At 42.2% G+C, this 12,794-nt stretch overlaps 1 protein-coding gene across 4 annotated transcripts in view; it reads left to right on the forward strand.

Annotated features, from left to right (window-relative positions):
* Positions 1-500: 500 nt before the first annotated feature.
* The window catches only part of DNAJC7 (DnaJ heat shock protein family (Hsp40) member C7), a 28,465-nt gene continuing 16,171 nt past the window's right edge, over positions 501-12,794 (forward strand). The window contains exons 1-2 of one of the 4 annotated variants that reach the window (XM_016222005.2): positions 542-611; positions 6,037-6,195. In XM_016222005.2, the coding sequence (XP_016077491.1) occupies positions 6,167-6,195 (29 nt within the window). In that variant the 5' untranslated portion in view covers positions 542-611; positions 6,037-6,166. Of the gene's footprint in view, positions 612-4,032; positions 6,196-9,923; positions 10,094-12,794 lie in introns of those variants that run through there. The other 3 variants (XM_016222003.2, XM_087826106.1, XM_016222006.2) reach the window with 3 other exon arrangements.

Raw genomic sequence — 12,794 nt, forward strand, 5'->3', positions numbered from 1 at the left:
TTCCCCTGGCTTGGTTGGGCAGGGCTTCCAAGGGCCCACGAAAGCTGACGGAACCGGGCTCAAAGTGTCTCTTCTTGCCTTTCCCAGGAGGAAGCTGTGGAAGGTAGGGAAGGTAGTAGCGGGGGGCTCTTTCCCAACAGAGTCCTGAGTCATCGGGTCCCCACCCAGCTCAGACCCCCACTGAACCTTACAGAAGACGCTCTAGGATTGGAAATTGCTATGGCAACGAGGCTCTCAGAATACTGAAGAAAACCAAGGTCTAGAGAGGCGACACCCTCCTGTACCCCCTTTCGATTCACGGTTAAAGTGGCGCCCCCCACGCACAGGAACCGTCCCTGGGGCCCCGCCCCGGCGCGGAGACCGCCGTGGACCTCCGGGGGCGGAAGGCCGCTCTGGCCCCAAGCGGAGCCTCTTACTGGTAGACGGGCCCGAGGGAGCCCCTCTGGGCACAGCACTGCCGAGCTGCTCGATGCTCCGACCGGAAGTGCTCTTCACCGCCGGCCTCCCACCCGGCTCTCTGGTCTAGGCGGTAAGATGGCGGCTGCCGCGGAGTGCGATGTGGTAATGGCGGCGACCGAGCCAGAACTGCCCGACGAAGAAGGAGCGAAAAGGTAACCGGGTGGCAGGGTAATAGAAGGGGAAAACTTAAGCTCCGTGGCTCTGGGTAACCCGTCCTTGCCAGGATGTAGCTCCTAGCTGGTGAGGCGACGCCCCGCCCTCGCGGATCCCCCCCCCCCCCCCCCGCTCGAGATCCAGTCCGGATGGACCCCCTGAAGGGGCGCTCTCGGAGGTCGGACCTCCCCTCCCGCTTCCGCCTGGTTGGGGAACTGAGGCATCGGTCGTTCTCCAGCAGAGAGGAAGGTCGTCCCTAGGGCGAAGACTTGGTCTCTGAGGGAATTTGAGGTCTGTTGCGGGGTGGGGGAGGCGGCGCGGTGACAATGACAACTTCCTTACATCGCCCCCGGCCCCTGCCTTATCTTCTGTGCATTGTCGTCTGTCAGCACTTTGCATCTCCAAAGCCCGTGCTCTCCCCATCCTTTTCTTCCTTAATTATACCCCAGCGAGCACTAGTCTGGGTCCGAGGTCATTGTGTGTCTTCATTATTTACCTGGTCGCCCCCTCCCCCCAGTTACCCCAGAAGTCGAAAATGATAAAGAGGAAGAGGGGAGGGGCTTATTTCTTGCGTTACACGTCAAACATCTCTCCCTCCAACCCTCCATCCCCACCCGAGTAATACCCTCATTCTTCTCAGGGCTATTATTCCTTCTTAAGCAGCAAGGAAGAGGGCAGCTGCTTGGGCGCTATTGACACTGCTGGGCAGCTGCAGTGGCTCGAGATTGCCAGTTCAGACTAGCCAAGGGAGCTGCTGAGTGAGTGTTTTTCGAGAACATTCTGGATTCTGGCTACAGCTAAGGCAGATTGTTGGAAGTGGGGTTGGAACACAGTTGTGGGTATTCATACTCGTCCTAATCTTGAAGCAAAATTAAAAGGTTCTGGAAGTTTGGAGCCCTTTCCTTATAAGCTGCAGATTAATTGATTACAATTCTCTCAGTTTCTTTCCATATTTCATATCTTTATACCAAGCCCGTTATGTCTTCAGTCTGGGTTATTTGAGGTGGTGATGTAGAATTTGTGCATGAGATCTGAAATCGGGATTCTGAGATATTTTTACTACGTAAGTTAGAAACAGATTCAGTGAGGCAGAATAAATAGATATCAAGTATAAGGGTAGCTACTGCAGCCATTGAGTGCCAAGTTCCTGACCTGTTGGGAGCCAAGAGGCTTGGCAAAGTATAGTAGGTCTCTGGGATATCAGAGAAGTCAGGATACCAGAACCTGGTATCCTTATGTTGGTGGCAAAATGGCACCAGAATGTTTCCAGTGATTGAACCTTGATTCAGCAACCTCAGGATGAGTTCTGGCTAAGAAAGAAATCAGAGCCAAGACTCAAATACAAGCAAATGTTTATTTAGAAAGTCACAGAGGTAGAGGTGAGCCAGCTGAGCTGCATGGGCTCAGGGAACAAATTACAGAGGCAAAAGAAGGGCCTTTGGAGCTTAGGAGAAAGAGAAGCAAAGAAAACATGCCTGGGGGAAGGAGGGTGGGTAAAAGGGCAAGCCTGCTCCACAGAGACTGCTGCTCTGGATTCTCCTCTGGAGGGTATTTATCTAGAGGTCTCAAAAGGATCCCAATAGAATGTTCATCAGCTTTCCAGGTGTGTCCTTTCAGGATCTAGGTCTCCACTGACTGATTGTTTGGCATCAGGGCTGGGGGTCATTAGTTAATGCAACTGGCCCCTATTTCAGCCACAGCTTCGCTTGTCTGGTTTTGCTGCTATTCTGGGCCTAGAGCTGAAACACAGCTGAGGCCTATACGTATTGATGTGGGTCAGAACCTCATTGTCCTGGGGGCTTAAGGGCTATTCTCCAGCCCCTTTTTTCATTCCCCCTCAAAGGGGGCCTAACTGGAATAGTAGTAACATGTCAGGAGAGGAAAGGTCAGGGGAGGATCTGAACCGCATGACCAGCGATGTGAAAGGTCAGGGGGTTTAAACTGCATGACCAGCGATTTGCTAGGTGAGAGAGGGTAATCCTGGGAGTGAGGTCCTTGTTTTCCCAGATCTTCCCATTGCTGGGCACCCAGGGCTTTTTGTCCTAGTGACCTTCTGTACCTGGCCCATCATCCTTGCGCTGCTCATGTCTAACTGCTTGCCACACTTAGTTATGAGTTTTCACAGATATTTAGAATTAAGCATCATTGGCATTATTAAGGAACTGCAAAATGGGAAATACAACTACCCCAACACAGAGCTTAAATTAATTATAAGGATTAAACTTCATGTGAAAAGAGTTCCATGGTTCTTTGCACTATAAATAGGGTCTTGGGCTGTGTGTAATTTAAACGCACTCAGTGTAAATATCTGATGTAGGGACTGTCCCTAATTTGTGCTCCTCTTCAAAGCCCCCTCTCTAAAGCAAATCCTTTTCCTTAAAAAAAAGGGAAAAAAAGAAAAAATTACAGCCTTAGAGAATATTCGATCATAAAATTATAATAAATGAACTTGAAGATACAGTAAGAAACCTAAAACTGGTGATGCTCTAATGTGACTGCATCACTCAAAAACATGGTGTTTGGTAGCAGTACAGCAAAATAAGGGAGGGTGTTGACTTATGTTAACTGCCTTATTTCATGAAATTGAAGATGTCATTGGTTGTGAACACAAAACAATATACAGATGATGTATTACAGAATTGTACACCTGAAGCCTATATAATTTTATTAACCAGTGTCACCCTGAAATTCAGTGAAAATTAAAAGTAAATAATTAAAAATTTAAAAAGATGCCATTGGCTGTAAAATGCACAAGTTTTTTGTCTTCCACTAAGAAAAAAATAACTAAATTTAACTATGAAAAATGTATTATTACCAAATACTTATATGTTATACATATATATAGATCTCTTTTAAATATAATAAAGCATAGATGTTTATTATATACCACTAAGGTAAACAAATAAAAAGAAAAATAGTGAAGTAAACAAGAAAAAAAGTCACAGAGTGATTTTCTGCATCCTTAGGAGGTTTACATAAACATTGGGATCTGTTATTAAGAAAAAACCTTTGTATGTGTATGGTTTTTCCAATGCTGAAAATGGAGTGGGAATTTAGAAGTTTTGGAGAAAGGTTATTTACATTTTTCATATATCTTGGAATCCTCCTAAGTGGTCATAGCAGAGAGCAGGGATAGGAACATCCCTTATAAGTGCCCTTTACTATCTGTCTTGATTTGTCGTTTGGCCAAGTTCACATCTCTGGTTACAGTCCTACTACCAGTTCACTTGGGGACATGTGAATTGATGGGTCTCTTGGGTTGTTTTTGTGAAGTCCAGCAAGGAGTCCTTCCTTGCATCTTGGCTTAGGGGCATCCTGCTGCTGCTGCTGCTAAATTGTTATAATCCCTCAGGGGGCAAGATGAGAGGAGCTTTCAAGACACTGGACCTCATGGTAACAGCATTTTAAATGGCTACATGTTTTATTTCCTTAGCTTTAGTGTCTCTAGAGAGAAAAGAAATGGACTTGGCTTTTTTGCCTGTCATTCTAATAAAGTTCTTTTCCCCCATAGCAGCTGAGAGGCTAAAATAAGAGATGTATTAGTTGGCACTCCAAAATAGACCAGCATTCTGTACATGAAGATTATTTATTTTTCTTTGCCCACCAGAACAGATAAAGCAGCTTGGAAGACAGAGGGCTAAATTTCATAGGTTTTACATTTCAGCTGTTCTGGGAAGTTGCTGATTGCTTTACCTAATTTATGAATATCTGTCTTGGTTGAAGGCTCTGGTCACATTTCCTGGGCTGGGAGCAGCTTGGTCTCCAGAAGTCTTTATTATGGTAAAATCAGATGGTTTCAAGTTGTTCATTAATGGAGGAGACAATGAATTTAAATCTCGTTGTCTTTTAAACAGAACCAATAGGAGCCATAGACTGAGGAGCAAGGACATCCTTAACTGATTCCTTGAGCTATAGATCTTAACTCCTTTGTATCTGTTTTCCTTATGGATGCAAGCAAGAAGTTATTTAGACCCTTTCTTAGTACCTAGATATTGTAAATTCTGTGGATTTTGCCTTTTATTTCTCCATCCGTATTGTTGGTGGGAAGCACTGAACCCTGAGTCTGTATCCAGGGTTTGCTGTTGTTGTTTACTGTGGCTCCTTGGGACATTTTGGAGTTCGTAGCCTCCAAGAACAGTTTGTGGGGATGCCTTCCCCCCTCTTCTTTACCCTGCTTTCAATCCTTAGGCATTTGTCCCCCTAAACTTTCCCCTGAATTTCCAGGGCAGACAGCTAGACATTTCAGTAAGCCTGCAAGTTAAATGGGAATTTATCTTTGACCTTGAACCCAAATCATTGAGAAACACTATGACACTCAGCTTTCATTTTAATTTTGGGGTCAGAGATGAAAGAATGGGAGATAGGACAAATGAGCCATGGTTAAGGAAGGGGTAAACCTAGAAATACAGAATCCTGAATACCAGCAAATTAATTGAACCCCTGATATTTAACAAGTGCGAAATTGTTAAATAATCATAACTGGAACACAGGTAGACTACAGAGGAAGGAAGGGTCTCTCTGTTCCTTGCTGCTCTAATTCAGATCTACATATTAACCAGAGCCAGGTAAATTGAACTACAGTCAAACCTTGATTCTCAAGCATTTCCCAACTTCTCCTATCTGAAACAACTCAGTTTTTGACCTGAGACCACCAGTAGGACAAAAAGCACAGCGTCTCTCAGACCATAAACAAAGGAGAGAATGTGAATCGGAAGTAAACCTCCTGTTGTTAACATCTCAGGAAATTGTGGTGTGAATATTTTTGTGGGTTTTTTTTTTTCTTTTGTTGTTGGTCGAAATGGACAATTAGCACAATTTTAAAACATAAAGAGGCCAGTAAGAGTGGTAATGTTGCTGAGGGTGTGAAAGAAACAATGATCATAGGCAATTGAAGAGTTAGGAAAACGTGTTGATTTGGATCAAGGAAAAGCGTTAGCCAGTGACTGCATTTTCCAGACAGTGATTTGTGAGAAAGCGAAGATGCTGCATCCCTGGAGGGTGCTGAAAGTGATTCATTTAAGGCTAGTAGGGGGTGGTTCAATAAATTCAAGTAAAGAAGTGTTCATTAAGCAGTTCATTAGATGTACTGTATATAAGGTTAAAATGGAATCATTTGGGGGGGTCTAGAAATGAATTCAGTTTACATTATTTCTAATGGGAAAAAATGATTCAGCTTTCAAAAACTCTTCTCAAACAGCCTTCTGGAACCGAGGTTCCACTATCTTTTAATAAAATGTTGGGCCAGTAAGTGGCAGTTGCTCTAGTGTCTAGTCCATTCCCAACGACCAGAACTCTGATTGGCTTAAGGTCCAGCTGTATGTACATTCCAGCCAATCAGGGGTTAGTTTAGTCATTGAAGCTAGTATTTTAAGTTTTAAAAAGCTGACTGAGTACTGGGCACTTGCCTTTGCTTTCTTTTTCTAGGACTTTAGAAGATTGGAGAACAATGGTCAGCGGCTGCCTAGGTGCCTTGTGGTCTGATGCAGAGTCCCTCTGAGAGCCCATTTCTCCCTTACTCCACTAATGTTTGGTCCCCTTTCTCCAGTGCTGAGTGATGTGGAAGTTACTTAGAGGTCGTTCCAGGTATTCTTTTAAACTGTCTGAATTTCAGCAGTAAGGGCAGGAATCAGTGTACATTATCCCAGTAGTCTGTTGATTTTATTGGATTAACAATTTTTTTCTCCCCCAACCAGATTAAAATGGCAGTTCCTGTGTTTTACTCCATCATTGGCAGGGGTATGAGTGGTTTGGGAATGGTAATATGAGGAGGAATATTTGACTTTTAAAGTCTGATTCTGAGACCTAATTTTTTTTGGCATATAACTTAATGTTTATGTGGGGAGGCCAGACTGATGAGCAAAGTGTTAACTGTCTCTTCTGATTCTAATATTAAACTTTGGGGGGAGGGAGAGGCAAATGGGACCCTCTCTTATTCTTGGAGTTTCTGACCTGAGAGTTCTTTCTCAGACAGTTTGCTCTTAGTCAACCACCTGTTGAACTAAGGAACCTAGAGAACTTGGGAAGCAAAATACTGGTTGACAATCCAGATTCCTTATATTGGTTCCCATTCCTCCCACTTCATCCCCCCCAAAAAAATCTCAGAAAGCAGCCTTTTTCTTAGTACCTCAGTCTAGATTTTGGATGGATGCTAGTGTCCCCGTGAGGGTAGGAGATGTCACAGAATCGGGAACCAAGGAATAGAAAATGGTGGGTTTGGAATATTTTATGAAAACAAGCCTCTGGCTAATTCTGAAAAGCCAGTGACTTGTGTCCTCATAGTGGCTTCAGGGAAGCTTGTTTCTCAGAAGCAGCTTTATGGTTCTGTGTCCTTTCCCCAGGGGTAATTGAAGGTTAGGTGGGTTCCACAGATTGTGACGCCTCCCACCTAAGGAACTAGCATAACTCACAGTTGAAGGAGCTATTTCTGTGAGACTGTCCATCGCCTGCACTGATGGGATTTCTGTCCAGATTGATTGATTGGTTGTTCCACATCCCCCCCCCATTTGAATGAGACAGAGCCAACTCCATCCAGCATGTTGCCTGGTGTCCTTCCCTACTTGAGCAGTAGAGAGTGCTACTGCCTTGTGTAGACTGTATCTATGACTCGGTGCCTCTTGGTCCCTCTGGCTCTGCCTCTTTGAAGCTTCCCCCTAGATAACTAGACAGAATGATTTGAACTGGTATGTTTATAAGTTTTGTTTGTCTTCATCTTCTTCCCTCTTTTGGTGTGGGGGTAGGGCAGATGTTTTAATTGTGTTTTAAAGTGAAAGCAGAATCTGTCTTTTATAGAAAATTGGAAGGAAGCTGGGTAGCCCACCTTTACCAAAAGGTATCAGTTGGATGGAGCCCCACTCTCTGTTTTCTCTGGACCGTAATGAAGCCTTTTTTGCACTCAGTATGCAGTACCTTGCATTTAGCAAGCTCTTAATCTGTGAAATTGTTCTAAGTCATGTATTGCTTCCACCTATCTTTATGAAACTCAAATTGTCAAATCACCCCTAGATTAGTCAGATGATAAGAGAGTAATATGTATTTGGTAAGACAAAATCAAAGTTAGGTTCCTGGGCTCCTTTTACTTTACTCTCATGAAGGTCAGAGAGATTACAACATGAAACAGATCCTGTGACATGCCTTTGGGGACAAAAGGTCTCAAGCTGTGGGAAGGAGGAAAGAATTTCTACTCTGACACTGGCCACGATCCCATGAATTCTGAAGGGTGGAGGACATTTCTAGATCAGCAGCAACTAGTAAATCTGACTGAATAAAAGAAATGGGTGCAACAATCATAGAGTAAGGATGACATTTTGGAAGTAGTAAATGTAGTAGGAATGCATAAAGGGTATTTGTTTCACTGGTGTATAAAGTAGTATTCTTAATAGCCAGAGGGTAAGAAAGGGGAAGGTATCTTTTTTAAGGCTCTTCCTGCCAATAAAATAGTCTCCAGAATCAAAGGCCCCAAACACTCCTCTGTGCTAACAAAATAAATCATTTTGTTGTGAGTTGTAATTTTAGCAAAGCTAGATTTTTCTTCTAAGAAAATGGAAAAAAAACACCCTTGTTCAAGCTGCTGCTTGCGTGTGTTTTGATTTAAATGATTATTAATACCATTGGAAGAGCTGAACTTTATTAAAAATACGTTATTCTAGCCAAATACTTCAAATAAATAAAAGCAGTGTTATGTATGCTTTTTGTCATACAAAAATCTAATCAGCATTTCCTCAGTTAAGAATGTTGCAGAATTGTGAAACCATGCTGGTCTTTATTTTTTGTGCACTGAGGCAGAGTACATCTTAAAAATAATACTGTACAAACGATGAAGCACCTCATCCCTATTTTAATAATCTACAAATGTGTGGTATGTGACACAATTCCAGAGTGAACCCAGCTATGTTGAGAATGTTTTAAAAACTACCACCCAATGAATCCTGCATTATTAAAAGCTGATTAAAATTTCTGAATACCTCTTTAATTGCTAAAAGATAGACTAGTTAGCCTAAGGCAAAGATCTTGCTTAAGTGCACAACTTAGAAGTATTTAGAGAGAAAATGGAAATTTTTGAAGGGCATCTAATTTGGGGCACATTGCAATGTCAACTGTGGTGTTTTAATGTATTTTTAATTTAGCTGAGCTGTAAATGTGCAAAGTTGGCTGGTAATCATAAGCCTAAGTTGTCTGTTTGATCACATGATGCTGAGCCCTGCTAAGACCTGTGTGAAATGATTCCCTTGGCAGTGTTTGTCGGAGTAGTTAGCATCTGTGATGAATGGGTGCTCAAATGGGGAAAAAAAATGTACCTGCATGATTAGAGGATGTACAAATTTTTAACACATATGTGTAGTATAGAAGAGCAGGTTTTCAGACCTGCACTTTTCCAATTGATGAGGTTATTCTGAAAAATAAAGAAATACATTTTAACATAGCAAAGCAAACCAGGAATGGAATGTATTCTCCTTACCTATATTTGTCTGAGGGAAGGCTAGCCCCAGCCATCCAGCAGTGATCCTGTTGTGGGAGACCGTCCCATCATGTGACCAAAAGAGGACAGAGTTTTTTAAAACCTTTTTTCAGTAGCTGTTTTCATAAGAATTTGTTGCCAGCTATTAAAGTGAAAGTACTGGTTTGGTGGAGGGGAGGTAAAGTCATTTCCAGCATCTCTTGGAAAATCAGAGAGATGAAGCTTATTCTGCTTAAAGTTGACCCAAGGATTGCATAAGGAACTGGATAACTTAGTTTTAACCTAAAAACCTTGAAACAGCAGGATCCAGAGGCAAAAATAGGGGACTATAGGAGTTAGGAAACCTGTGCGGCCACCTTGGGTGCCTCAGTTGCTCTTCCTCTGTTGGAGAACACGTGATGTTATTATCATAACCACTTCAGAAGGCCATTTCAAAGCTCCTCATTGGAAATCCTTTGAAAATCTGAAAAAGGACTAGAGATAGAGTACACTGTTAATAGTGCCATCAGGTCAGTTATGGCCAAGCCTATATTTTGCTGTGGTATTACATTTCAGGGTTTAGTCTGAATTTTATTTTGTAGCTGTAAAAGATAATCCGTAGTTTAATTTAGTCTCTTTTGGAATCCTTTCCTTTTTTTAGATTGTCCCAGTGAATGCAGTTAATTCTAATTCTTCCTTTTTCAGTACTGACATGTTTTAGTACGTATGTGTTGTACCTCACTTGCTTATCGAATAAGTTGACCTTGGCAGTGAGTGGAGTGACAGATGCCACCGTGCCAGATTGCCCTCAATTCCAGTGTTAACCAGCTCTTCTCCTTCTTTTCCAGTCCCACGCCTTTGACATCTCATCCTTCAGTCCCTTTGCTGTAAGGGCAGCTTGAACAAGCTTCAGCCCTTTCTCAGACTCCCAGGGCAGGACTTGAATGGATTTGACCCTGGAATTGTTCCTGATGCAGCCTTGTTCAGTTCTTGCTGCTGCCATGCTGGATTCCAAAGATCCACTCTTTCCTCGGCTGGTCGCGCAGGGTCAGGCCCATTGGTTAAAGCTTGTCATGTACTTGGTGGGGAGGATCAAGATGGAGGAGGGGCTCCACTTGGGCGGTGGACCTGGAGGCAAAAAATAAGCATTCAGTCTAAAAGCAGAACCAAGTGCCCATTGTTTAGGCAGCTGTTAATCAACCATGTTTCTATGAAAATAAGTCCTTTTCATGAGGCAGTTGTGTGGGAATAGCTAATTCTTGCCTGATGCTGTGCAGTGTGAGGTTAAAAACATGGTAACTTGTCACAACACAATTCTTCTTGTTCTTTCTGCTGTGGGCTGACTCTACATTACTTGCTTTGTTTGCTCTAGAATGGAATCTACTCACCATTTACTAAAATGAAATGCATTTCTTGGGGGAGGCAAAGTCCAGTTCACTAGGTCTTGGATCTTAAAGGAGCCCTGCTCTCTCTAGGACCAATTGTTAGAATGTCATCCAGATTGCAGTTCTGGAGTTTGATTTTATATATTGGGCAATTTTGTGTCTTGGTTTAAAGAAATTCACGTTCATTGCCCATGTCTTTTTCCTGGCAGTACAGATTAATTTTTAAAGTCTTAGGCAATAGGTAGAAATGAGCATTAGAGAGAAAGTGTAGCACAGTACGAAGTGCAAAGCTTTGTAATCTGACAGGTGTGGGCTGACATCCTGACCTTGGGCCAGTTTTTCACCTCTAAACCTTAATTTCCTTTTTTGAAAAATGGGAATAATGAAACTCATGTAATAAGAAAGTAATGTATGGAAAGTACCTGACCTCAATGATCATTACTAATCTTCCACAGAAACCGTCCTTTGCATTTTTACTAGAAGCCAGAGCTGAACTCGCTCGCCTCCATGGGATTAGTGTTGCACAACAGAAAGGACACTTTGAAGTAGCTCTACAGATTGTTTCACCTTTGACTAACAAGCTTTATACTGCCGACACAACATTTATCCAAGTGCTTAGACGCCTTTCGTTTTCCTCAAGAATTTGTGTATTCTTAACCACTAGCCAGCTGAAGAAATGGCTAGATCTTCTCGGGCACCATTTTGGGCCTGATATTTCCTTTGAATTTACTACCCCATTTCTTCACAGGAATTTGACTCAACTTCTGAAATCCAGTGTTGGAGAAACCCTTTCTTCAACTCTTAGCATGTCTGTTCTGAAAGGATAGGCTTCTCATAGTTTTTATATAGTGCCTTGGTTCACTTAGAGTTATAGGACAGTGCACACAATGTAGAAAGATTGCCTTTGGTCCCACAAGTCTTGCATTTGGGGGATCCTTCTTAAGGACTTTCAATAGCAGGTGGCCTCTCTATGCATGTGACAGTTGGTATAAAAAAAATTAAACAGAATTATCTATTCATCACAATTCAAATCTTGCAGCATTTTTAGGTCATTCCCTCTTTCCTTCTTCTAGCACTCTTTTTCATGTTAGTAGGGCTTGCCAGGACAGTCATGGAGAAGAATGGAAAGGGAGATTGCCTCAATAAAAGGAGGGCAGCTTTGCCAGTTTGTAGTTTAAAGTGCATATGTAAGTAAATCACAAATCTCCCCAATGCCGATATCCATAGTGTCAAGCTGTAAACTCCCATACCATCACCAAGGTTAAGAACTACGTACTTTTGTCCTCACTTCAGGCAGCCCTTGAACTCTGTTTTTGCATGTGTGGAGGACAGGAAAAGAAACAGACTCTTCCTTATAACTTTTCCTTAGATATTTAGTAATGTTGCAGTAATTGTTTTGGCAAAGAGTTATCTTTGTCACTGTAATTGATCAGAATGATTTTAGGTATCTTTGATAGAGGTTGCTAGTTTGTTGTTCCTTTAAAACATTGTTGATTATGTCTTATTTGGTTTTAGTTCCTTGGTCAGGAATATAATTCCCAATGATAAAACATTGTTCCTTTTGGAAAGTACAATTTGTCTAATGGCACAGCTTCAAAAAAATGTATCTTGGGATAGGGCAGAAATTCTGATATTATCCAGATGGTGTTTATACAAGGTACTACAGGGATGGTAGAGAGGGCAGAAAGTACCCATATATGTGTGATGGGCAGAGGGAATACGAGTAGATGGGTAATTTTTAAAGCATGGCATGGCAGCCTATACCTCATAGAAAACCTTATTTTACTTCCTAGTTCTTGATCTTTGCTGTCACTCTGTTTCCCATCTTAAACACCAATGTGCTGTGCTTTTAACTCCTTTGCCACCTGCTTTTGCTCTGCTTGTCCTTCCAGTGACAAACGCATGAGCCACTTCTAAAGAGAGTAAATCATTAAAACTCTAAGGATATGACCCACTTCATATTGAGAGATCAGTTGCCATGAATGAAATTATCTGTGGCTCATTTTTTGTAAGTTCGCTAAAGGGCAGCAGTTGTGACACAGTGGAAAGGAAGTAAATATATAAAGATTCAGTCTCTGAGAGAATGTCTAAATTTGCATGTCATAAAGAGAATGACTGCGGGGGGAGGGGAGTGGGTGGGAGTAGCAAGGTAAAACAGGGTACATGAGAGAGGTTTTCTTAGTTTAAATGTATCTAAGTAACAAAAACTAGCATTTGAAGACCCTGGATTTTTTCATTAGCACCTCCTTTTGGTCCATCAGCCAATGGAACAAATCTATAAATTCCTTCAAGTATCACACTAACTTTCAACTCAATGTGCCAGGGGCTCTAGACCAAAAATTGCTCCCATGAGATTACAGAGG

The sequence above is a fragment of the Miniopterus natalensis genome, chromosome 17 (assembly GCF_054644295.1).
Source record: "Miniopterus natalensis isolate mMinNat1 chromosome 17, mMinNat1.hap1, whole genome shotgun sequence".
Lineage (NCBI taxonomy): Eukaryota > Metazoa > Chordata > Mammalia > Chiroptera > Miniopteridae > Miniopterus > Miniopterus natalensis.